The 23,259-nt window shown below is 44.1% G+C and overlaps 4 protein-coding genes across 4 annotated transcripts; all 4 read left to right on the forward strand.

The window, feature by feature from the left end:
• Positions 1-11,496: 11,496 nt before the first annotated feature.
• On the forward strand, positions 11,497-16,677 carry LOC133729042 (protein LSD1). The gene is made up of 8 exons (XM_062156519.1): positions 11,497-11,559; positions 11,645-11,723; positions 14,023-14,136; positions 14,858-14,968; positions 15,315-15,427; positions 15,934-15,984; positions 16,089-16,160; positions 16,267-16,677. Exons 3-8 carry the CDS (start codon positions 14,025-14,027, stop codon positions 16,306-16,308), a joined length of 501 nt encoding a protein of 166 aa, XP_062012503.1. The 5' UTR covers positions 11,497-11,559; positions 11,645-11,723; positions 14,023-14,024; the 3' UTR covers positions 16,309-16,677.
• On the forward strand, positions 11,642-14,016 carry LOC133729040 (protein ROOT PRIMORDIUM DEFECTIVE 1). The gene is made up of 2 exons (XM_062156517.1): positions 11,642-11,723; positions 11,939-14,016. The coding sequence occupies exon 2, from the start codon at positions 12,043-12,045 to the stop codon at positions 13,249-13,251; it is 1,209 nt and encodes a 402-aa protein (XP_062012501.1). The 5' UTR covers positions 11,642-11,723; positions 11,939-12,042; the 3' UTR covers positions 13,252-14,016.
• A 2,007-nt stretch (positions 16,678-18,684) lies between the features above and the next one.
• On the forward strand, positions 18,685-19,773 carry LOC133729041 (CASP-like protein 1B1). Its single transcript, XM_062156518.1, has 3 exons — positions 18,685-18,950; positions 19,059-19,182; positions 19,309-19,773. Exons 1-3 carry the CDS (start codon positions 18,724-18,726, stop codon positions 19,525-19,527), a joined length of 570 nt encoding a protein of 189 aa, XP_062012502.1. The 5' UTR covers positions 18,685-18,723; the 3' UTR covers positions 19,528-19,773.
• A 798-nt stretch (positions 19,774-20,571) lies between these two features.
• On the forward strand, positions 20,572-22,991 carry LOC133729044 (coatomer subunit epsilon-1). The gene is made up of 6 exons (XM_062156524.1): positions 20,572-20,947; positions 21,040-21,194; positions 21,765-21,900; positions 21,988-22,143; positions 22,460-22,539; positions 22,663-22,991. Exons 1-6 carry the CDS (start codon positions 20,684-20,686, stop codon positions 22,754-22,756), a joined length of 885 nt encoding a protein of 294 aa, XP_062012508.1. The 5' UTR covers positions 20,572-20,683; the 3' UTR covers positions 22,757-22,991.
• The last annotated feature ends 268 nt before the right edge of the window (positions 22,992-23,259 follow it).

A 23,259-nucleotide genomic window follows, 5' to 3' on the forward strand; every position in this document is an offset into this window, starting at 1 on the left:
CTTTAATTAAAGTTTTGGTACTGTTTCTGGTGGCTTTCTCCGGGTACCTCACACAGAATGCTATACCGTCTGGGGTACCGATGCACCTCCTAAATCCTGTACCAAGAACACACGCTTAGAGGGGTAAACCGTACCGGACGGTTTACACCTCTCCGATGCCTGAGTGAGAAGCTAATATAGGTGTACAGTAAGTAAATAGTAGACAAAGGAGTTATTACCCGTAAAAGGTGGTTGTGCTAATGCCTTTATACTCGAGCATGTGAAGGAAGTCTCCCCCATCTTCGATGTGGGACACTAGTTGTTCTTCTGATGCCATATCAGTCCTGTGTGTAAATAATTGGGCTGTGCTGGCCTTGCCCAGGGTCCTGGGTGCCCGGGGTGGCATCCCCAATGAGCCCCGCCATGGTGGGTCGTGAACCCGGCCCATGGCATAGTACATAGGAGTACCGATGGGCCCAGCAGATAGTGCCAAACTTAGTTGAGACTTCCCTAGTATGTACAAGTCCCCCAAGTTCCCGTTCAAGATGTTTCTTGGGTGGGGACTTATTATTGTCTCGGAAGTTTGGCACTAGTGTGCCTATAGGGAGTCCCCCAAGTTCCCGTTCAAGGGATATCTTGAGCGGGTTACGTAGTAGGTAGCTAATCTACACGCTGCGATAGGGTGAGGGTTGGGCCTCCGGTACCCAATGGGGTAGAGAGGATTTGGCTCTGATACCCGATGGGGTAGAGGAAGTGAGACTCCGATACCCAATGGGGTAGAGGATGTGAGTCTCCGATACCCGATGGGGTACAGAGAGGACTTGGCTCTGATACCCGATGGGGTAGAGGAAGTGAGACTCCGATACCCAATGGGGTAGAGGAAGGGCTTGGCTCTGATACCCGATGGGGTAGAGGATGTGAGTCTTCGATACCCGATGGGGTACAGAGAGGACTTGGCTCTGATACCCGATGGGGTAGAGGAAGTGAGACTCCGGTACCCAATGGGGTAGAGGGAGTGAGACTTCGATACCCGATGGGGTACAGAGAGGACTTGGCTCTGATACCCGATGGGGTAGAGGAAGTGGCCTCGTTGTACCCGATGGGGTAGGCGGTGCATGTCAGCCACGTGGGGCAGACTGAGTGCAATAAATGCCCGTCCCCTCCACTGACGGTTTTCGAGACGTGGGACACGTGTAGTGATCTTGCGGTTGAGGTCCCTTTGTCTTCAACGGCCCTGATGCTTTGGAGATTGAATTTAAGAGGGAAACAGACTGTTTCCCTTCTCACTTTTTCCAAAATTCTGAGAATTTGCGAGTTTGCTTTTTCACCTTCCCTCTGTGTGCTTCTGTTGTTGTGAGGAGTGAAGACGAAAGCTTTGAGGTGCTATCACAGAGAAGGCCTTGGCCGGATTAGCGACTGCAGGAAAAGAGGTAAGAGAATGTGTTTTTCGTTTGGCATGATTTTTTTTGTTTTTCTTGGGTTGTTTTTTTTGTGCTGCGCTTCTGGGTTTTTTTTCTGGGTTTTAGTTTGTTTGCGTTTCTGGGTTTTTGTTTGTTTGCGTTTCTGGGTTTTTCAGAAAAGCAATATGTGTAAGTGGGTAGGGATTGCTACAGCCGATTGGGTGTTTATGGACTTTGCTTGAATTTCTGGGTTTTTCTGGGTTTTTCGTTTGAAGTGGGGAATTATCCGCGCTTCACCATGGTCTTAGATCTGGCTAGGCTAACCCTTGTGTTTCTGATTCCAGATACATCGAGTTTGAAGTCCCCGGTATCGTAGTTAGGATGGAATCAGAAACCAAGGGTGGGGATGCGGGATCGTCGTACCAGTCCTCCGCCAGGCAAGCTGAAGTGGACATCGATCGGTACTTAGCGCAAGTAAGTCAATTAGCAGAGAATACCGGATCCTCGACTGGGGTGTTCTCGGAGAGCAGTGAGGAGTCCGACGAGGGTGAGAGCGAGGGAGGGTCGGCTGAGGCCCCGGTAGTCACAGTGGCAATTCCCGAGGGCATACCGAAGCCTAGGTATACACTTGCGGACGGGACCGTATGCGACGAACCCCGGAGAAGCATGACGATGAAGGAGATCATCGCCATGCGACTGAAGTGGGGAATACCGGATACAGTGGAGCTTAGGCCTCTCAAGGATGGAGAGATGGCCGCAAATCCTGCCCCGGGGTGGGTGGCGCTGCACGAGAACCAGTTCCACCAAGGATTATCGCTACCTCTGCCCCGGTGCCTACAGTATCTGCTGCGGATGCTGAACCTGTCACCGGGGCAGTTGACCCCGAATGCTATTCGTCAAATATACAGTATGTTGGCCATGTGGGACTTGTGCCAACAAGGGTAGCCTTCCGTAAACGAATTCCGCGCGGTGCACAGGGTCCTGTACTCGAGGAAGCTGTCCTGTGCGGGTACGGTGACATTTGCTGCTAGGGACTACGAACCGCTAGTTACCGATATGCCTTCCTCGATGAGCAAAAGGTGGAGGAACAAAGTGTTTCTAGCCGGGGGCCGGTGGCAAATCAAAAATAAGAAGTGGCAGCTGACCGGTACCTTCCAAGCCATCGGGGACCAGGCCTACAGTTTGTCTGAGGTAGAAAGGAAGAGGATAGCCCGGGTATATGCCGTTTGGAGTGAGAAGGAGAGGAGCTCTTATAGATTCATCCGGCACTCTATACTTTATAGGCTAGGACTAGGATGGCTTCCCGGTGAGGCTGAAAGGTTTTTTTTTTGTGTTTTTTTTTTTTTTTTTGACACCCTATCCTTTTCCCTTGACTAACTTCGAACTGATTGCAGTGAAAGCACCGAAGAGGAAACCCCGGAAAGGCAAAGAGGAGGACAAGATGGATGATAATCAGCTGATGGATATGCTGATGGGGCAGGGAGAAGACGCCCTTCACATCGAAGTCGACCTAGGGTCGAAAACTACAGGTCGGTCCGTTGAAGAGACCCTGCTGGAGCTTACTGATGCGGGATACGGGGAACCTGATCCTAAAGCTCCCGCGACCCAATTCGTACAGCCGTCAGTTGCTGACGTCATTACAATTGCTGATACCGGAAAGGAGAAAGCGCCGGCCTCCGTATCTATTTCCTCCCGCTCCACTGGGAGTGATGAGGCCTTGCTTCCGGGTGAGAAGAAGAGATCTCACAAGCATCGGCACCGAAGTGAGAAGCACGAGGTGACGTACACCGGCCGGGACGTTAAGGGAGCCGGTGCCAAGAGACAGAAGAAGGATCACTCGGTACCCGAGTCGTCGCCTTCGCTTGCCCTGTTCGCTCCCGCTCTTCCGGTAATCCCCAAAAAGCCCATCAAGCAGCTGCTGAGTGAGTACGGGGTTGCTGATGAGAAGTTCGTGCGGGCCATGCTTAGTGACCTGAAGGATATTGATCTCGACCGGGTGCGGGCCAAAGACAATACTCCCAAAGAGAATCGCCGCATTGTCCGGGAATCCATGATGCGGGTACGAGTTTGCTTTACCCTTGTAGCCTTTTATTACCATATATATATTTTAATCGGTGCACTTGCAGGCACTGTTCAATGTGTACGCGGTGGATGCCAGCGAGGAAGATACTCAACTGAAGGAGGAGGTTAGCAATCTCTCCGGGCAGGTGAAGTTTCTTCATGGCGAGAAGGCCAAGCTGGAGAAGGAGCGGGACTCCTTGAAGAAGAAGGTTGAGTCTTTGACTCCCCTGGTTGCCGAGATGGACGCGGCCAAGCAGCGGATCGCGGAGCTTGAATCTGAAATCTCTGAGGCCCGGGAAGAGGTGAAAAGTGCCCGAGATTCCGAAAAAGAGGCTGCGGAGTCTGCCATATCCTGGAAGGAGAAAGCAGACTACCTGGAGGAGCGTCTTCCCGGTGAGAAGCACGAGGCTGTAGAGGAGTACAAGGCCTCCGAAGAGCTCATTGCCATGCTGGCTGCTGCCCAAGACAAAGCTGTTATCATGAAGTTCAAGGAATGGGTGGCGGCCGGGTACCTGGACGAGGCCAAATTCAGGCGGGGCCTTCTTGAGAAGAAGAAGAAAGACAAGGATGCCGCGGCCAGGTCTGGTGCCGGTGGATCCCAGAGTACCGGTGGGGGGCAGTAATACCTGGATACCCGTTTCTTTGTATATGTTTCTTTTTTTTTTTTTTTTTTTTTTTAGAAGTTACCCTTGCCTTGAACAATGGCGTAATTCCTGTGCTTGGTAGTCCAGGCTTTTGTGGATTAAAATTTTTTGAATTTGAATGGGAATTGGAAAGGAATTAAAATTTCTAGGATTTTGTACCTTAAGCACTTACTTGCATCACTTATTACCGGAATAGAGTAACTGACAATAGCTATGTCCGGGCATGGCCGGAGTAGGTAAAAAAAATGCTAGAAATGGTCTGAATAATTCATTTTTCCATTCAAATACCACATGGTGGTTAAATACAGAATGAGTACCCGATGGGTAGCTTGCCATAGCTGTATGGCCAAAAAGCAAAAGCTAGGACAAGATGCTCCCGGAGCTACTTGTAATAGTACCGCAGGCGTTGGGTATTCCATGGATGCCGAGATACGACTCCGTCCATGTCCCGGATGAAAAAGGTTGCGGGGCCTACCTCTTCAATGATCTCGTAAGGGCCTGTCCAGGATGGATCCAGTCCCCGGGGCTCTGGGTAGACCTGCTTCATGACCCAGTCCCCCAACTTCAGTGTGCGGGATTGTACCTTGGCATCGTAGTAGCGAGCTATCCTCCGCTTGTTAGCCAAGTTATGCATGTGTGCCACATCCCTTCGTTCCTCTAGTAAATCGGCATCGAGTTGTAGACCTTCCGAGTTGGTACCCGCGTCGAAGTATTCAATCCGGGGGCTCTGGACCTGTGTTTCAATAGGGAGTACCGCTTCTGTCCCGAAAGCCATGCAGAATGGGGTCTCTCCGGTGGCCTCTGTTGCCGTGGTCCTGATAGCCCACAACACCTCCGGGAGTTTAGCAGCCCAAAGTCCCTTGGCATCGTCGAGCTTCTTTTTCAGTATCTTTTTGATAATCTTGTTGACAGCCTCGACCTGACCGTTGGTCTGGGGGTGGGCCGGAGATGCATATAGAATCCTGGTGCCCAGGTTCTCTGTGTAAGCCCTCAACTCATCATTGTCAAACTGGGTACCATTGTCCGTGATTATGGTGTCCGGGACTCCAAACCTGCAGTAGATGTTCTTCCACAGGAAATTTTTTACCTTTTCCGTGGTGATGGCGACAAGAGGTTCTGCTTCAACCCACTTTGTTTGATAGTCCACAGCGACTATGGCGTATTTGAATTGTCCCACTGCAGTGGGAAGTTTACCAATCAAGTCCAAACCCCACTGACAGAACGGCCACGGTGCCAGGAGGATGGAGAGAGCAATGGGCGGTGCCCTTGGGATATTTGCATACATTTGGCACTTGTGGCAAGAACTGGATATTGTTTGGGCTAGGGCCGACATGGTTGGCCAGAAATATCCTGCCCTTAGGGTCTTGTGTGCAAGAGACCGGGCTCCGGCATGGTTACCGCATACACCAGCATGTATGTCCTTCATTATTTTGTGACCTTCCTCCGGTGTTACACACCTCAGACTGGGGAAGCAGTGGCCTCTCCGGTATAACTTGCCATTCATGATCGTGTATCGAGCTGACCTTAACTGCAGTCTTCTGGCCTCGACCTTATCATCCGGTGCCAGGCCGTCGATCATGTATTTCAAAATTGGGTCCATCCACGAAGCTGTGTGATCCACAGCGAATATTTCTGACACCGTTTTAGAGGTGCTAGGTCTCTCGAGTATTTCGACCTTAGTGGCTCCATAGGTAGGACTTGGGGAAGTTGATGCAAGCTTAGCAAGGGCGTCTGCCTTGTCGTTTTCTGCCCTCGGTATCTGGGTAAAGATGTAGGAGGTGAACCTCTGCACTAATGCCCGAGCCAGAGCCTGGTAAGAGGACATGTGGGGCTCTTTTGCCTCGAAGTTACCGCTGACCTGGTTTACGACCAACTGGGAATCACTGAAAATACTAAGGTGCTGCACGCCTAGTTCCCGGGCGATCTGCAGACCTGCTATGAGTGCCTCGTACTCTGCAGTGTTGTTGGATGCCTTGAAGGCAAATTTGAGGGCGTATTCGTACACTTGATCGTCCGGGCTAATGAGCAAGATACCGGCTCCACTTGTTTTCTTGTTGGATGCGCCATCAACATATAATCGCCAAGTGCTCGGTGGAGGCGGATCCGGGGCTGGAGGTTCAGATGATTCCCGGGAAGGGTTATGGGAGGGAATCGCCTCAGAAATAAAATCTGCCGCTGCCTGGCCCTTGATAGCTGTCCGGGGTTGGTACTTGATATCGAACTCTCCCAGCTCGATGGCCCACTTAATTAACCTGCCCGATGTCTCCGGTTTCTGCAAAACCTGCCTCAGCGGGTGATTAGTGAAAACTGTGATTGAATGTGCTTGGAAGTAATGCCTTAACTTCCGGGCCGATACCAGGAGGGCCAGTGCTATTTTTTCAATGTCCGGGTACCTGGATTCTGCACCAGTGTACCCCTTCCCAGCATAGTACACCGGGTACTCGCAATCGGAGTCCTTCCGAATCAAAGCTGAGCTTACAGCCGTCGAAGATGCCGCCAGATATATGTAGAGCATTTCTCCTGGAACAGGTTTGTAAAGTAGAGGTACCGCTGATAAGTACGCCTTCAAGCCAATAAAAGCAGTCTCGTGCTCAGCTGTCCAGGCTATTACCTCGACGTGTTGGGTTTTTAGCAGATTGAAGAAAGGAGTACACTTGTCCGTCAGCCTGGAGATGAACCTTGACAGGGCGGCCACCTTGCCTGTAAGAGATTGGACCTCGTTCCGGTAAGTTGGGGATACCATGTCTAATATAGCCTGCACCTTCTCCGGGTTGGCCTCGATTCCCCTGTGGCTAATGATGTACCCGAGAAACTTTCCTACCTCGACCCCGAAGATGCACTTCTGCGGGTTAAGCCGCATACCATTGCGTAATATGATGGTGAAAACGATTGACAAGTTGGTTACGTGGTCCTCCGGAGTTAAACTTTTTACCAGCATATCGTCCACGTAAACTTCCATGATAGTACCGATAACCTCTTCAAACATAGAGTTGACGAGTCGCTGATAAGTGGCACCTGCGTTCTTTAATCCGAAAGGCATGACCTGGTAACAATAGAGACCCTTGTCTGTGGTGAAGGCAGTGTGCTCCTCGTCTGCCGGGTTCATTCGAATTTGATTGTACCCGCTGAACGCATCCATGAAACTGAGTAACCGGTACCCAGCAGTGGAGTCGATTAATTGGTCAATCCGCGGGAGCGGGAAGCTATCCTTGGGGCATGCCCGGTTGAGGTTTGTGTAGTCCACACACATGCGCCATGATCCCTGAGATTTCTTTGGCACCATGACCACGTTGGCTAACCACCGGGGATACGTGACTTCCCTGACAAAGTTGATGGCCATCAACTTTTTTACTTCAGCCTGGATAGCCCGGTACTTATCGTGTGTGAAGGCCCTCCTCTTCTGTCTTACCGGTGTTGAATAAGGGACAATACTAAGATTGTGCGTGGCTATTTCCATTGGTATACCGGGCATGTCCTCATATGACCAGGCGAATGCAGATGAGTTTGAGCTGAGGAACGAGATCAACCTTTCTCTGATAACCGGAGAGAGCTTAGTACCTATCTTAACAGTCCTGTCCGGGAACTGCTCTGATAGCACCACCTCCTCAATGTCTTCTACGGCACCGGGCCGTTCTTCGTCTGAATCGGTATCGTCCCTGGGATCCTCGTACCGTTCCGACAGAGGGTTAGTAGCCACGGGCAACATCTCAGACTTTCCCTTACCGCGAGATACGGTTAATGAATAGCATTTCCTCGCTGCGGCCTGGTCACCCCGGATCGTAGCAATGCCGACCGGGGTTGGCACTTTCATCATCAGCATGTGACCTGCTATGAAGGTTTTCAGACGCCAAAGTGCCAGTCGGCCTAGGATAGCATTATAGGATGAGACGCAGTCCACCACGATGAACTCTGTTTGGATGGTTGAACAATTTGGGCTTTCGCCTACCGTGATCGATAGGTAATCTGATCCGAGTGGTTGAACGATATCCCCTGAAAAGCTAATAAGGGGCTCATTATCCTGTGACAGCTTGGCTCTCCCTCTGTTCAAAGCTTTGTACGCATCGCGGAATAATACGCTAACTGAGGCCCCGGTGTCCACGAGAACCCGGGACATTATATAATGGTCCATTTGGAGCGTGATTAAGAAGGGATCATCATGGGGCATTTTCAGATCGGCCTCCTCCTCTTGCAGGAATGTCACCGATGTCCATCCGGTACCCCCGTTCTGCCGCGGGGCCTTGTGGAAGTTGAAAACTTCCGGATGACCGAAACTAGAATTTCGCCTCTTCCTCTGGGGATGTAATTCCTTCGGGCCCCCACCGTGGATCGTGAAGATTTGGCCGTACACGTCCACCGCTCCTATCTCCTTAGCAGGCAGGTACCGCTGAAGCTTGCCCCTCTGGATAAGGGACTCGATAGTATTTTTTAAAGCAACACAGAGATTGGTATTGTGTCCAGCATCCTCGTGATAAGTGCAAAACTTTCCGGTATCTTGCTGGGTAAGTTTACTCTTCGGGAACTTCCTTGGGGGTGGGCCCGGTATCTCATCCTTACTTTCGTTCCAAATAGTCTCGTATGAAGCGTTAAGGATTGTGAACACCTCATACCGGGGGGGTGGTGGTGTTCGCGGGGCCTGCTGTACCCCTGGCTCCCGCTGATGGTGAGTGGTCCCATAACTGTTAGTCCTGGACGAGGACTCTTTGCTTCTTTTGCCCGAGGTATGGGGTGACCTGTCATGACTATGGGCCCACTCCCTCTTTCGTGGCTCATCCCTGACAGTTGAAGCCGGGGCTGGCACCCTTAGCTCTGGTCTGGGGGTGTCTCCGTAGGTTTCGAATTCGGCCTGGGCGTGTCTGATGGCAGTGGCCATCAGCTCGTCGTAGTTGGCTGGAGGATTATGGTTAATCCCATAGAGAAATTCTCCGCGCCTTAAGCCTCTCCTGAAAGCCAGCTCGGCCAGTTCCTTATTAAGGTCCCGGCACTTGGCGGTAGCCGCCTGCCACCGGTTTACAAAAGACTTCAAAGTCTCATTCTCTCCCTGCTGGACCTTTAACAGGCCCTTTGGTGTGTGTATCCCATCGGTGCGTAAGATGAATCGAGCCACAAACTTGTCAGCTAACTCCTTGAAGTTCCCTACAGAACCGACCGGCAGTTCGTAGAACCAACTCAAAGCTTCCCCTGACAAAGTTTCTTGGAACATATTACAACACACCTCATCCGTATATCCCTTGGCGCTTGTTTGCGAACGGAAGGCCTGTAGGTGCTGATAGGGGTCTCCAACCCCCGTGTAGTCAATCTTCAGTGGCTTCGACATATCCGCTCGAATGGCTCCTCTGACTTGTTGGGTGAAAGGACCCGGGCGGTCCTCGTAGGTGGCCAGGGCCCTCCATGTGTCTCTGTTTTCTGTGGCCTGCACCCTTGCCTGCAGAGCATGCAAAGAGTTGCTCATTTGCACAAGTAATGCCGTGTTTGCGTCGGTTACCGGGGGAATATTCGGTACTGGCTGTGGCAACGGTGGTGGTGGTAGATGCCTCAAGCTTTCCGGAAATAACTCTACCGGTACTTGGATTACCCGCTGGGCAGCGTTCCCGCCCGTTGCTGGTTGGGATGACCTAGCCAGAGCCTGGGTGAGCGCCTCGTTGTGCTGATGCCTACGGTCCAGTGCTCGGGCCAGCGCTATGTTTTCATCTTCCAGCTCCTGGATTTTCTGTTGCGTAAGGCGGTTTGTTTCCCTATCAGTACTCTGTTGTTCCCGATCGATCCTGGATTGTTCCCTGAAGGCTGCTATCTCCGCCCGCATGGACTCCAATTTCGATACCGGAGACACTTGGTCCGGGACATGCGGGTCCGAGGATCCGAGACCATGAATTTCTTCAACACCTGGTGCTTCTGCTGATGAAGTACCCGGAGAGAATATCAGTGCCCGGGCGACACTTCTATCCCCTCCTGCCGTTCCTTCCGGCTCAGTCATGATTTGACCCCTATCTGGCGCGCCAATGTTTCTGGTGGCTTTCTCCGGGTACCTCACACAGAATGCTATACCGTCTGGGGTACCGATGCACCTCCTAAATCCTGTACCAAGAACACACGCTTAGAGGGGTAAACCGTACCGGACGGTTTACACCTCTCCGATGCCTGAGTGAGAAGCTAATATAGGTGTACAGTAAGTAAATAGTAGACAAAGGAGTTATTACCCGTAAAAGGTGGTTGTGCTAATGCCTTTATACTCGAGCATGTGAAGGAAGTCTCCCCCATCTTCTATGTGGGACACTAGTTGTTCTTCTGATGCCATATCAGTCCTGTGTGTAAATAATTGGGCTGTGCTGGCCTTGCCCAGGGTCCTGGGTGCCCGGGGTGGCATCCCCAATGAGCCCCGCCATGGTGGGTCGTGAACCCGGCCCATGGCATAGTACATGGGAGTACCGATGGGCCCAGCAGATAGTGCCAAACTTAGTTGAGACTTCCCTAGTATGTACAGGTACATATTTTGAATTCAAATTTTAAAAAACAAAAAATTTCTAAGTGCCCCACTTGATATGAAATTCTGGCTCCGCCACTGTGTGAAGTTATGAACTAGTGGATTGTATATATTATACATGTCATCTATTAACACATAATTACTTTTGCATGTGCAAAATAAAAGTATTTTTTCTCAAATGAAACTTTCAACAAAAACTTACATAACTCATCAAGCTTAAATTTTTAATAAAAGGCTAAAAAAAATCCAAGTACAATTAATCCTAACAAAGAATCTATTTCATAATCATACAAAATGGCTTCAATAGTTTGTAACTCCTATAGTTCATGAATTACCATCGAATAGGTATTTTGCAATAGGTGAGTAACATGATCGTAGCAAAAAAAACAGAAGGAATAAAATTGGAAAGGGTAATTTAAAGACATACTTAACATCATTTGGTCTTTCCCGAGTTCAATTCACCATGAATAGTTGTTATATTATTTTCAGTTACATAATAAAATAAAAAAACATAGAGACATTAAAAAAAAAAAATGTCTGATATCTATAGGACATGAAAAAAAAAATCCCCTTTGGTATGGTATTATTCGCCTTAGCCAGAGACAGACTGGTCTCTTGTGCATGAGTTCGGAAACCCAATCCTAGTTCCTAGTCTGGTCTATAGCCTAATCGAGCTGTCTAGTTTACGACATATATACACCAACGAAAGGAAGGTTTTGTCCGTTGAAATTATCTCATCTCTCTCTGACTCTCTCTCTCTCTCTCTCTCTCCCATTATTCCCAAGTACAACACAACCCACAAAGAAACGAATTTCAACCCCTTCTTCCTCGTCAATTCCTTCCATTTCACGTTAATTGAAACAAGACCCATTTCTTTCCTTGACCTAATTCCGCGTTTTCGATCTTACCCAATTCCAAACCACCGCCCAAATTGAACATTTGGGTCCTAAAGGTCTCACCTTTACGCCCAGATATTCGTTTTTTTTTTTTGGCTCAGGTATTCGTTTCTTTTGATTCTATTGTTGGATTCATGGTCCCTATTTCGTGGACTTGGTCTAATTGAAGCCTTTGTTGTGTTGCAGAGGTTCGATTCTGCGTGGATTATAGGTCCAATTTGGGAGAGGGATCGTAAAGATTGAAACTTTTTGTGTGGGGAATTAGGTAATTCGTTGTTTGATTAAGCTTCTTGGTATTGTAATTGGGTTTTTAGGGATTTGCTTTTATGTTTGTGTGATCAAATCATTCATATCTGTTCTTATGGTTGTGGTTGTTCTGTGTATTTCTCTGGGCCTAGAGGCATTAGGTTTTGAGCTTTTTGCCTGTCTGGACTTATTTAGGTTTTGATCTTTTTATATAGAATGGGACTTTTTCTGCAGTTTGTTTCGATGAAGAGGTTGACAAGCTTCTGATTCAGTTTAAAGGGTAAATTATAGGAGTTAGATTGTCTCTGAAACATAGATATATAACTCTTTGAGTTTAGATGGGTACCCAAGTTATGAGATTGATAATGAAGCAGCCCCAGTATCGGTTATTGGGTGTTCGGTTGAAAACAACCTCATCACAGTATGTAGCATCAAGAGCCAGAGATCCCACATTTGAGAAATTAATGGATAAGTACAAGAACCTTGTCAAAGTCGTTGCAGTGCAAGATCTCATCCTGGCAAACCCCAGTGACCCTGCAGTTTCTGTTGATTTTCTCTCCAGGCTCTCCCAAAAGCTCCATCTCAACCGTGGTGCAGTCGCCTTCCTCCGCAAATACCCTCATATCTTCCACATATACCATGACCCAATAAAGGGACAGACGCGATGCACATTAACTGATACTGCTTTTCGAATTTCAGAAGAAGAAGCAGAGGCTATTAATGCCTCGTTGCCACTTGTTGTTGATCGATTGGTTCGGCTTCTGTCCATGTCGACTTCCAAGATGTTGCCACTGCGCGCCATTTTTAAAGTTTGCAGGGAACTTGGGCTTCCTGATGATTTTGAGGAGTCTGTAATATCTAAAAACTCCCAGCTTTTTCAACTTTGCGATGCTCATGAACCCAACACTCATAACTTGAAACTGGTTGGTGCAATTTCTGACAAGTTTGTTGCAGCTGTTGAGAATTGGAGGGTAGAGGAATATTGCAAAGAGGGTTGCAGTGTTGATAGGGCTGAACTTCAGTTTAGTTTTAAGCATGGATATCCTCCAGGGATGAGGTTAAGAAAGAATTTTAGAGCCAAGGTTAAAGAATGGCAGAAGTTGCCATACATCGGGCCATATGATGAGGTCACAGAGAAGAGGTTGTCTAAAGCTGGAATGATAGTTGGGGAGAAACGAGCAGTTGCAATAGTTCATGAGTTCTTGAATCTGACAGTTGAGAGGATGGTTGAAGTGGAGAAAATCAGTCATTTCAGAAAATGGTTTGGGTTTGATTTGAATATAAGGGATTTGTTCCTGGATCACCCTGGGATGTTTTATTTGTCTACCAAGGGAAAGAGACACACTGTTTTTCTGAGAGAAGCTTATGAGAGAGGGTGTTTGATTCACCCAAATCCGGTTTATAATGCAAGGAGAAAGCTACTGGATCTTGTTGTTTTGGGACGTCATGATATGTTTACTGGTGACACAAAGATGAGGAGTATTGCTAATAGCAAGGAGGCTGAGTTTCTGGAGCAGTACAATGGAGAAACCTCCGACTCTGATTAGTTACTAGAGTTTCTTTCCTTTTTGCAAACCTAATCAACTTAAAGATTTTAGTAGCCAGAGCTGTTTTGGTTTTGATCTTCTTATAGTGGGACCTTGGATGTCAATCTTTTGCTTGTACTAGACTGCAACATTGATGTGATTTAGTTATATTATGATGCTAGATTGAAGGAAATGCTAGGTCTTGTGCTGATACAAAAGGTTCTTACCTTGTGTTGTCCATTTTGGTTTGTGCTCTTCTGGAGTGATTGGTACAAGTTGTGTTTTTTTTTTTTTTCCTTTTACAAGGAAGAGCTACTTGTTAACTGAATCTTGGCTTTGATTTTTGGGGTTTGTCTTGTATACTCCTTGTTTAGTCAGTTGCACCTTTGATTAAGTTTCAGCTTTAGTTATGAAAAAGTGAAAAAGTTATGATCAGCTTACCATACAAACAAATAATAGTAGCAGACTGCAAGAGTCTTGGATTATTTCTATAGTTAAGATGTTTTTAAATAGTCAGGTTCTTCAGCCCTTTTATGAAGTTGCTTTCAGGCTTCTTTAACCTGTTTAAAAATTCATAATTCTATATGGGAATAATTTTTTCCAAGTATTCAGGTTCTTTTCCAAAAAAAAAAAAAAGCTTTCAGTTTCTTTAAAATGTGTAATGGAGTCGATGTACCTTGATGCTTAGCATATTGACGAAGTAGAAAAAACAAATGAACTCAATCAACATAACTGCCAATCATTTTTTGTTTGTTGTGCAAGCCTCATTCTTTGTGTGTTTCAATGTTGCAGCTATGCAGAGCCAGCTTGTGTGTAGTGGTTGTAGGAGCATTCTTCTATATCCTAGAGGAGCTTCAAATGTTTGTTGTGCATTATGCAATACAGTTACCCCAGTCCCTCCTCCTGGTAATACACTATTTCTTTTCTCTTATCCTTTCTTTTAATGGTTGCTGAGTTAGTAAGTGCTCTCCATTCATGATATATTTGGTAGCTAAAATGAATTGGCTTCTGCTTGGTATGAAGTATAGTATAAGGTTTTGTTATTCAAGGTAAACTTAAATGGAGGATAAACAGTAATTTGGTTTGTTAGAGTGTTGATGCATGTCCTATTGCTTCATAGTTTAATTAGATTGGCTTGTTAGTGTTATCCATGTCAAATAAAAAAAATTTGATGGTAGGAATTGTGTGGAAACCATGTAGCAGAAATCAAAAGAAAATTTATCAGTTAGGTGTAAGATGCATGGTTGAAATAAAATTTTAAAAGGGTAAAAGGAGAGTGAGATTACCTTGTAGCACAGTTCCTCAGAATGTGGAACATCCTGAGAGCAATCTTGTTGAGTTGCTGTGATTTTTATTCTCTTTAAATGACTTTTTTCTTATATTCATCCCTTGGTCTGCACCTAACCTGTGTAACACCTGTTTACTGGATTCCGTGAACAACCTTTTACTGGATTGTCCCCAATCTCAGTTATTGACATCGTGTGGATTGTCAGTCAATATGATTCTTTGAGGAGAGGCTTTATATACAGTGTAATATCAATATTGGACCAGACAATAATAAACTCTTATCTAACTTTAGAAGCATTTCATAGAGTCATCCGGTTTGATGATGCAACCAACCTTGCAGGTACGGAAATGGCTCAACTTATTTGTGGGGGCTGCAGGACATTGTTAATGCATACACGCGGGGCAACAAGTGTGAGATGCTCCTGCTGTCATACAGTCAATCTTGCTCCAGGTATTATATAAGCTCTTTTTTGTATTTCCTTATTCTTGTATGCAACATGGTGGAAGGTGAACATGCAGCCTTACTGTTTCACCACAATATTTTCTGACAATAACAGGCTTGAGACTTCTGTTCTTTTGAATACCTATTTCTTGGGATTTTCTTGGCTGATATTCAATAAAAATTTAAAAATTGATTGGTCTTGATCTGTTCTTCCTTGTTTTTTTAAACTAGTTTCACAATTGCAAAATAAGCTTAATTTTGTTCTATGTTGCATACTTAGAAAACTGTTTCACTACCCCAGCTTGCTTATTATTGACTTAACTTCTAAGGTGGGTTTTATTTTTGTGAAATACAGCAGCCAATCAGTTTGCCCACATCAACTGTGGGAACTGCCGGACAACGCTTATGTATCCATATGGGGCTCCTTCAGTTAAATGTGCAGTCTGTCAGTTTGTTACCAATGTTGGTGTAAGTTTGGCATATCATTTTCTCATACTCTATTACTAATCAGTTAATTTTTTTTAAATCATGTGTTAATTCCATTCATATGTGTTTCAAACTGTGACTTAGCTTCTATTATCTTCTACTTTGGTATTGTACTAAAAGAGAAAAAAAAGTTCAAACTTGTTACTTTTTCTTGCCTATCTTATCTCTTCCATGTGGATTTTGTGTGCTTAATGAGGTTGGCATTCTACATCTTATAAGGTATTTTTGGGTTCACATGTATGAGTAGTTTCCAAAACATGCAAATGCAGCAGTGGCCATATATGTTTGATTTCCGATAATTGTGTCAAAGCAACTGTAAAGTTTGTGTTAACAAATCAATTGGACTATTTATAGGAGGATACTTGAATAGGCACATATGTCGACTGTTGTATATCTTTCACCTGTCTATCATGCTGCAAGTCAGTCAGTCTCTCTCTCTCTATGTGTGTCGGCATGTATCTTAGGTGCATTTTTGTGTACTTTTGCAGATGGGCAATACGAGGGTTCCAATTCCAGTTCACAGACCCTCTACTTCAGCAGTAAGTTATTAACAGTATACCATCTATATTCCAGATGAGAGCATGTTTGTGGTAGTGACTTGTGATACTTACCATTGAATTTGTGTTTCCTGTATTTCTCCCAGTCAATGCCTCATTCTCAGAGCCAGACTGTTGTCGTTGAGAACCCTATGTCTGTTGATGAGAGTGGCAAATTGGTATGTCTGTTCAATCATGCAGCTTTCATCTGTTTTTGTCTTTACATTCCCTTTTCCTTATCAAGCAAACAAAGATCAGCTGATCATAATATTCTTAATCTCACAGGTGAGCAACGTCGTCGTTGGTGTCACGACAGGGAAAAAATAGTACACTCGGATTCTGGAAATCTACTGCGGCTACTTCTATTTTGAAGGAACCGGATCAAATCCTTATCACACATTACTTGGAAGATAGACATCAAAATTGGTTGTATATTTTGTTGGAGATGTTCATAATTTACAACATTTGTGCGAGAAACTATGTCCATGTGAGATGTCAGATAATGTATGATGCACTAAAAGCACCTCAAGTGGAGAGGATATTCGTATCATTTTTGTGATTGCTATATCACCATGTGTTGTAGTTGAGTGACGGCAGATAAAGTATATATGCTTCCGGATCTAATTGTCCAACATTTACTCTGTATTTAAACAATTTCTTTTGTTTGATATGAACAAACTGATGCTTCTCTTTTGAGATGATGGTGCTCGTCTATTCTATTTAGAGCTTGATTTTGCATCTCAAGCTCTCTAGTCCTGCATTCGCAAAAGTATTGTGGGTCTTGACAGCAAATTTGAGTCTTGTCTTGTGGTCTCATTTAGGTGTGAAATGGGTTAATGTGGTGTTCACCGGTCAGAACAAGAAGTAACAACCCCCATTGACTTGGCTTTGTAACAAACACGCTTTCTCTACCTACAATCTGTCACTAAACTATTACTTTAGAGGCCAAATAGGAACAAGAAAAGGAGGGTCCTGATCGAAACTTTGTGCAAGCATTTATGTAGTTATAGTCATTCCAATAAAGATTAGGAAGGGTCTTGCAAAAACCAGTTTATGAAACGGCAGTTTGTGAAGAGACTTTATTAACTTCTCAGTGAATTCTGAAATCTGGTATTTGTGTTAAAGCCAGGTCACGCAACAATGTCCAACTTACCAGCTACAGTCCAGAAACATAAAAACATTGCACCAAAACACGGTATACCGCATGAGAATCTGAGACCAAGTGTAGTTGAATATGAGCAAGTTTTGGTTATATTAATCCAGTTGGACTTGGAAAAAGACCCATAAGAATCTGAGACCAAGTGTGTCGATGCTAGCTGTAAATATAGTGTGTTGTTCTCCTTCTCTGCTTGTCTTCATTTTGATTAATTGTCTGCCCTGTATTTTCAAGTATTCTGCTTTCTTGGCAAAGTGATATAATCACCTCCGTATCAAGGTATGCCTTCTCTATCTTTATATCTTCGTAGTGACATTGCCTAAAAATGAAGTTCTATATGATTTTAGTTACTACAAAGACATGCATATCATACAATGTCGCTTTGCTTCAGCACTGAAGTTTGAAGTAGGAACATTTTGTCTCCAGATGACAGTTCACAATCATTTCTTCTCATACTAATTCTCGTTCTCTCTGTATCTGTCTCTCGCTCAAATTCCATATTTGTGTTACCAATGACATGTTGACTGTGAGAGAACCGGTTTCTAAAGGAAAAAGATGTTGGACATAATGAATGTGTGAATGCAGTCAGATCCTTATGGTGGTAAAATGAGTGATATTTTCAATTCAACAAGGCCATTTTTCGTCACAGAATTTGAATCCGGTATATGATTCAGTACTTTACTAGTACCTTGAATTGTCAAGGGAGTTATATGACAAAGTAATGGCTCCGGTTTGGGTCTTGGGAACAAAGAGAGGTCTTCAACCGCTTCCTAGGCCTTTGTTTTAGTTTTTCTTACAAATAAAGATCACTTTCATTTCTTGTACCAAGCCTTATTCTGGTAAAAGTTGGTACTTAATTTTGTACTGGAGCTTTGATGGAACCCTGCAATTTTGCATTGGTAAAAGTTTAATTTTTACGTGCTTGGAAAACTGTCTCTATTCAAGGCTACCAACTTTGTGTCTGTATTGGGGGATTTGTTCATTTGTCATGTAACCATCCACTGCAAGCTTTTCGGATAGGGTTCCTGGAATCCGATGCCCACTTCTTAGCTTTCAAGTTTTGGCATTCTAAATAGGGGATGTATAAGAACCAAAAAAAAGCGCTCAGTTTGGATTACCAAACTAATAGCATTATGCTTCTGCTTTCCCTTTACTCTTTGGAGTAGAGTTGAAAATGTTGTGGACTTAAAAAGTTTTGCACTCATGAACTAATTTAGTAGATAGAAGTTCGCAGTGGAGATTGTCAAAATTGCTGATGTGTTTCTGTAAAGAGCAATATAAAATAAGGTCTGTTGCCTTGTTGCATTTTGGACCATAAGCACTTGCTTAAGACAACCAAATGTTACCATCAAGGCATGGAGTTAAAAGAAGTCTTTCCAAACTACCTCTACCAACCTATATACCAAAAGTTGGGGGATAGTTGAGACTACTTAAACAAGTAGATATGTGCTTCACACTATTACACTCAACAACTGATGACTTCTTTTGATCCATTTCCCTTCCTCTAAGAGTCTAAGTTACTATATATACCCCTCTACCTCGAAAACAAAGCATTCACTTCCATCTGATCTCATTCTATTCTATCAATGGCGCTAGAAAACGGAGAGAAGTCAGGGTCTAGTTTTGTGGCAGTGAGAAAACCAAATGATTGTACCATTCTCTTGCTGAGAGTGGTTGCATTCTTGGCCACACTCGCCGCGACTCTAGTGATGGCACTCAACAAAGAAACCAAAACCTTGGTTGTTGCCACTATTGGGACTACTCCGATTAAAGCCACGCTCACAGCCAAGTTTCAACACACTCCAGCAAATGTGTAAGCACTAATCCTCACTACTGTCATTTTCTTTCTCCTCTCATGAACAATGAAAATCGTTATGAAACAGAATTCGAGTGCTGATTTTCGTGAATGATGATCATGCAGGTTCTTTGTTATAGCTAATGCAATGGCCAGCCTTCACAACTTGTTGATGATAATAGTGCAACTTTGCGGAGGCAAGTTCAAAGACAAGGGTCTTCGCCTTGTGATGATGGCCATTTTAGACATGGTAGATGAGCATTTTTGTTTATTTTTTGAGCTTTTCACTGTGTGCCAACATTACATGTCAGATAGTTGGCAAATTGACATTATGATCATGTCGACTAAATATTGTGTCATTTAATTGTTTATGCAGATGACTGTGGCCCTGCTATCTTCTGGCGATGGTGCAGCTACCTTCATGGCACATCTAGCGAAGAAAGGTAATTCACATGCAAGGTGGAACAAAATCTGTGACAAGTTTGGCAAGTTCTGCGACCATGGTGGTGGCGCTATCATTGCTTCTTATATTGGGCTCCTTCTCTTGGTGGTTATCACAGTGTTGTCCATCATCAAGCTACTCAAGGCGAAATAGAGCACTCCTATGCAATAGTCCCTTTTCATGTATACTTTGTTTGATTTGTGTGTTAATGCTTCATTTGTGTGTTTACTGTTTCTGGAGTCCTATCCACAGACCCACAATCACATAAGATGCTTTATTACATGTTACGGTCAAGGCATGACATGAACTTGTGTAACTGGTGAAAAAATTTAAATGCAATCGCTTATCTATTTTGTCTTCAGAACAATGAAAATCGTCTCAGTACTTGTATTGATCTCAGTGCTATATTAGTCCATGACAAAAGAAATCTTTTGAAAGGAATTAGAGGAAACCATTAAAGGGTTGGGCGTAGGGCTTTTTTGATGTATTTAAAGGGTTGGTTGACCCCTACGTCTTTGTTGATTCTCAACCCTAATTCTTATGGACAACACGAAAATGTGATATTAGAGAGAAAATCTACCGATTTTATTAATAATCGTCAACACATTCTTAAATAAATTGAGGGTTTGAAATGTACGAACACATTCTTAAATAAATTGAGGGTTTGAAATGTACGAGCACCATCACAAAAGAAAGGGGAAATTATATTTGAAATTGACGAATAATAAAAACAACATAATCTATTTGACAAGCTCAACTCCTCAACTAGTCATGACTTTTCTCAATATCATCGACCAAAGGCTTTCTTCGACTTCACTTGATCTTGCTGCCGGTCATGGATTCAGACTAACATGTTAACCAGTCGTGGCCCTTCGAACGATGTTTGATTAACCAATTGAAGATCATCTTTGTAATATATGAATCAAATTGAGGCAACACTTCACTTTATGGTCAACCCAACTGTATCAAAATAAATGTTTTTAACAACACTTGGTATCATCGAATTGTTTATTTATTTGTCATTCTAATTACAAAAGTGTAAAATAAAAATTATTGTCATCAAACGAATCAGTATGGATCGAAGAATTGTCTGATAAAAGAAAAAAGAAAAATATGTGTGTTGGGTTAGACATGGAAGTCTTTTTGGGTTGGGCCAAATGTTATAAGTTTTTGTGTTGCTTCAAAGAGAAATAAAACTCCAAATAGTAAAAGCCTTTCTTGTCCATAATTTCTCTCCCTCTCTCTCTTCAGATCTGCAACTCCAAAACTCGAAAATCGAAACCCAAACGAAGCAAAAAGGGCAACCGCCATGGCAGCACTAGCAGCAGGACCGGACCACCTCTTCAACCTCCGCAACAACTTCTACTTGGGGGCCTACCAGGCCGCCATTAACACCAGCGACCTCCCCAACCTCTCGCCGGACGAAGCCGTCGAGCGCGACTGCCTCGTTTTCCGATCCTACATAGCCCTCGGTAGCTACCAGCTCGTCATCAACGAGATCGACTCCTCCGCCGCCACGCCTCTCCAGGCCGTCAAGCTCCTCGCCCTCTACCTCTCCGGCCCCGATTACAAGGTCCGTCCTCGTTCTCGACGACTCCGCAATGCTCATTGTCCTAGATCTAGGGTTTTGAATTGTCGCATTTGGTTGGAATTGAAATTGTGCAGGAATCGGCGATCTCGAATCTAAAGGAGTTGCTGGCGGATCCGGCGATCGGGAACAACGCCACTCTGAGGATGATCGCCGGGACTGTATTTACGCATGAGCAGGACTACAATGAAGCTCTCAAGTACACCCATGCTTCTGGAGGCAATTTGGAACTGTACGTCTACTCTTTTTAACTTTTACCTTTTACTAGGGGCTATTCTGATTTCACTACTGAAGAAAAAGTTTACTCTTTAGATTTGCTTTCTGATTTAACATGTTGAAGTATCTCTACCTGGGAATCGTAATCGGATTTATCAGACTAGTCCTTTCAAATTACAATGCTTTACATTGCCATTATCTTTGATAAGGGATGCACCTGAAGTGCTCCGAAGTTTTATTTTCTCTAGCTGGATTATGTTTCAGATTTCCGTTTTCTTGAGCTACCTAGTGTGATTAGAGCAAGCAATTGACTTAGTTCAAAATGTGTACAAGATCATTCAAAAACCCCCATTACAAGTGGCAGGATACTCACATTCGAAACAAAATTTAAGGTCTAAAAAATGTGTACCGCTTGCCATCTGTTAGCTTTGTCTTTAATGATGCTAGTGATTAGGTATGCCTTGCCCAGTTCATACATTACCGCATAGTCACATGATATAAGTGTTGGAACAGCAAGCAGAATTATCAAATGCTGATGATCTTGTTATATTCTCAAGTCTGATGCATGCTGCTTATTCTTTTTCAGGGATGCACTGAATGTCCAAATATTCCTCAAAATGCATAGGTCTGATTATGCTGAAAGACGGCTGAAGGAAATGCAAAAGATTGACGAGGACCACACCCTAACTCAACTTGCAACAGCATGGCAAAATCTGGCAGTGGTAATTCATGAATTTTGTTTTCCCTTTATAGTTCCCTTACAGAGAAGTTATAGTCCATGTTTCTAATTACACTGTCATTGTATTCAGGGTGGTTCTAAGATACAGGAGGCATATCTCATCTTCCAAGATTTCTCTGAAAAGTCTCAGGTCACAAGCTTGATTTTGAATGGAAAGGCTGTTTGCTGCATACACATGGGAAACTTTGATGAAGCTGAAACACTGCTTCTTGAAGCACTGAACAAGGCAAGTCTCATTAATTAGTTGTAGCTTATTTAGAGATTTTGAAATGTCTACAGTTAGTAGTCAATCTGGACAAATGTAATATAAATATATAATCTGCACTATACAAAAGTACATGATTACAGTCTTATGGCTGAACTCAATTTGATTGGATAGATACACACTAGTATGTTGATTTGTGAGTTCGAATATTGTTGGGTGCATTGTTATGGATTTAGTAATATATGAACATCCTGATTTTCAACCAGAAAATGGCACTGAAAATGCGCTTGTTTTTTTATAATTTGAGTAATATGGAGTCATTTTGTGTTTCTCACAGGATGCAAAGGATCCAGAAACTCTAGCCAACCTGGTCGTATGCTGTCTTCACCTTGGAAAACCACCTTCTCGTTTTCTCAGGTAAAGTCTGTTGGTGAATAGAAGAGATATTTGTGGGGAATATGTTCACTTGGGGTAGTATAATTCAGGTATTAGCTACTGTATAACATAATGGTTAATGATTCCACTGTCACTGCTTTTCAGCCAATTAAGACTTGCACATCCAGACCACGTCCTCGTCAAACGTGCCTCAGCTGCAGAAGAGAGCTTTGACAGAGCTGTTCAATCAGTTGCTTGAAAACTCAGAGATGGATTTCACACAGGAGCTAATTAATGCTATTGTATACTCCTCACTTTTTGTGACGGCTCTTCTTTTGATTTTGTATGCTAAGAATATATAAAATTTAATTGAAAATGTGTATTTGGTGACACTGTTCAAAGTTTTATACTATTGGTTCCCAATCTCATTGTTGGATATGGTACTTCATGTATTAAATGTTTTCAGGAATTTGAATTATGGATTTTGGGCGTCACACTCTTGCTTTCTTTTTGACTAATTGCACCTGGTTTTGAAATTTTGAGTACGTGTAAATAATGGCACCTGCCTTCTGTCTTTGAATTTTGAATGATAAATTCTTAACTAGAGAGGTGTACCAGGAGCTATTTGCCTAAATCTTGTGTCTTGTAGTCTGCAGTGTTTACCTTGGATTTCACAAGTTTTTCCCCAATTCAAAACTCACAAGCCTCGTTCTTTGGAAATTTTACAAGGTTTCATCATTTCATTGTTACCCTATGAAGTGA

Source organism: Rosa rugosa, chromosome 2 (genome assembly GCF_958449725.1).
Source record: "Rosa rugosa chromosome 2, drRosRugo1.1, whole genome shotgun sequence".
NCBI classification, from domain to species: Eukaryota; Viridiplantae; Streptophyta; class Magnoliopsida; order Rosales; family Rosaceae; genus Rosa; species Rosa rugosa.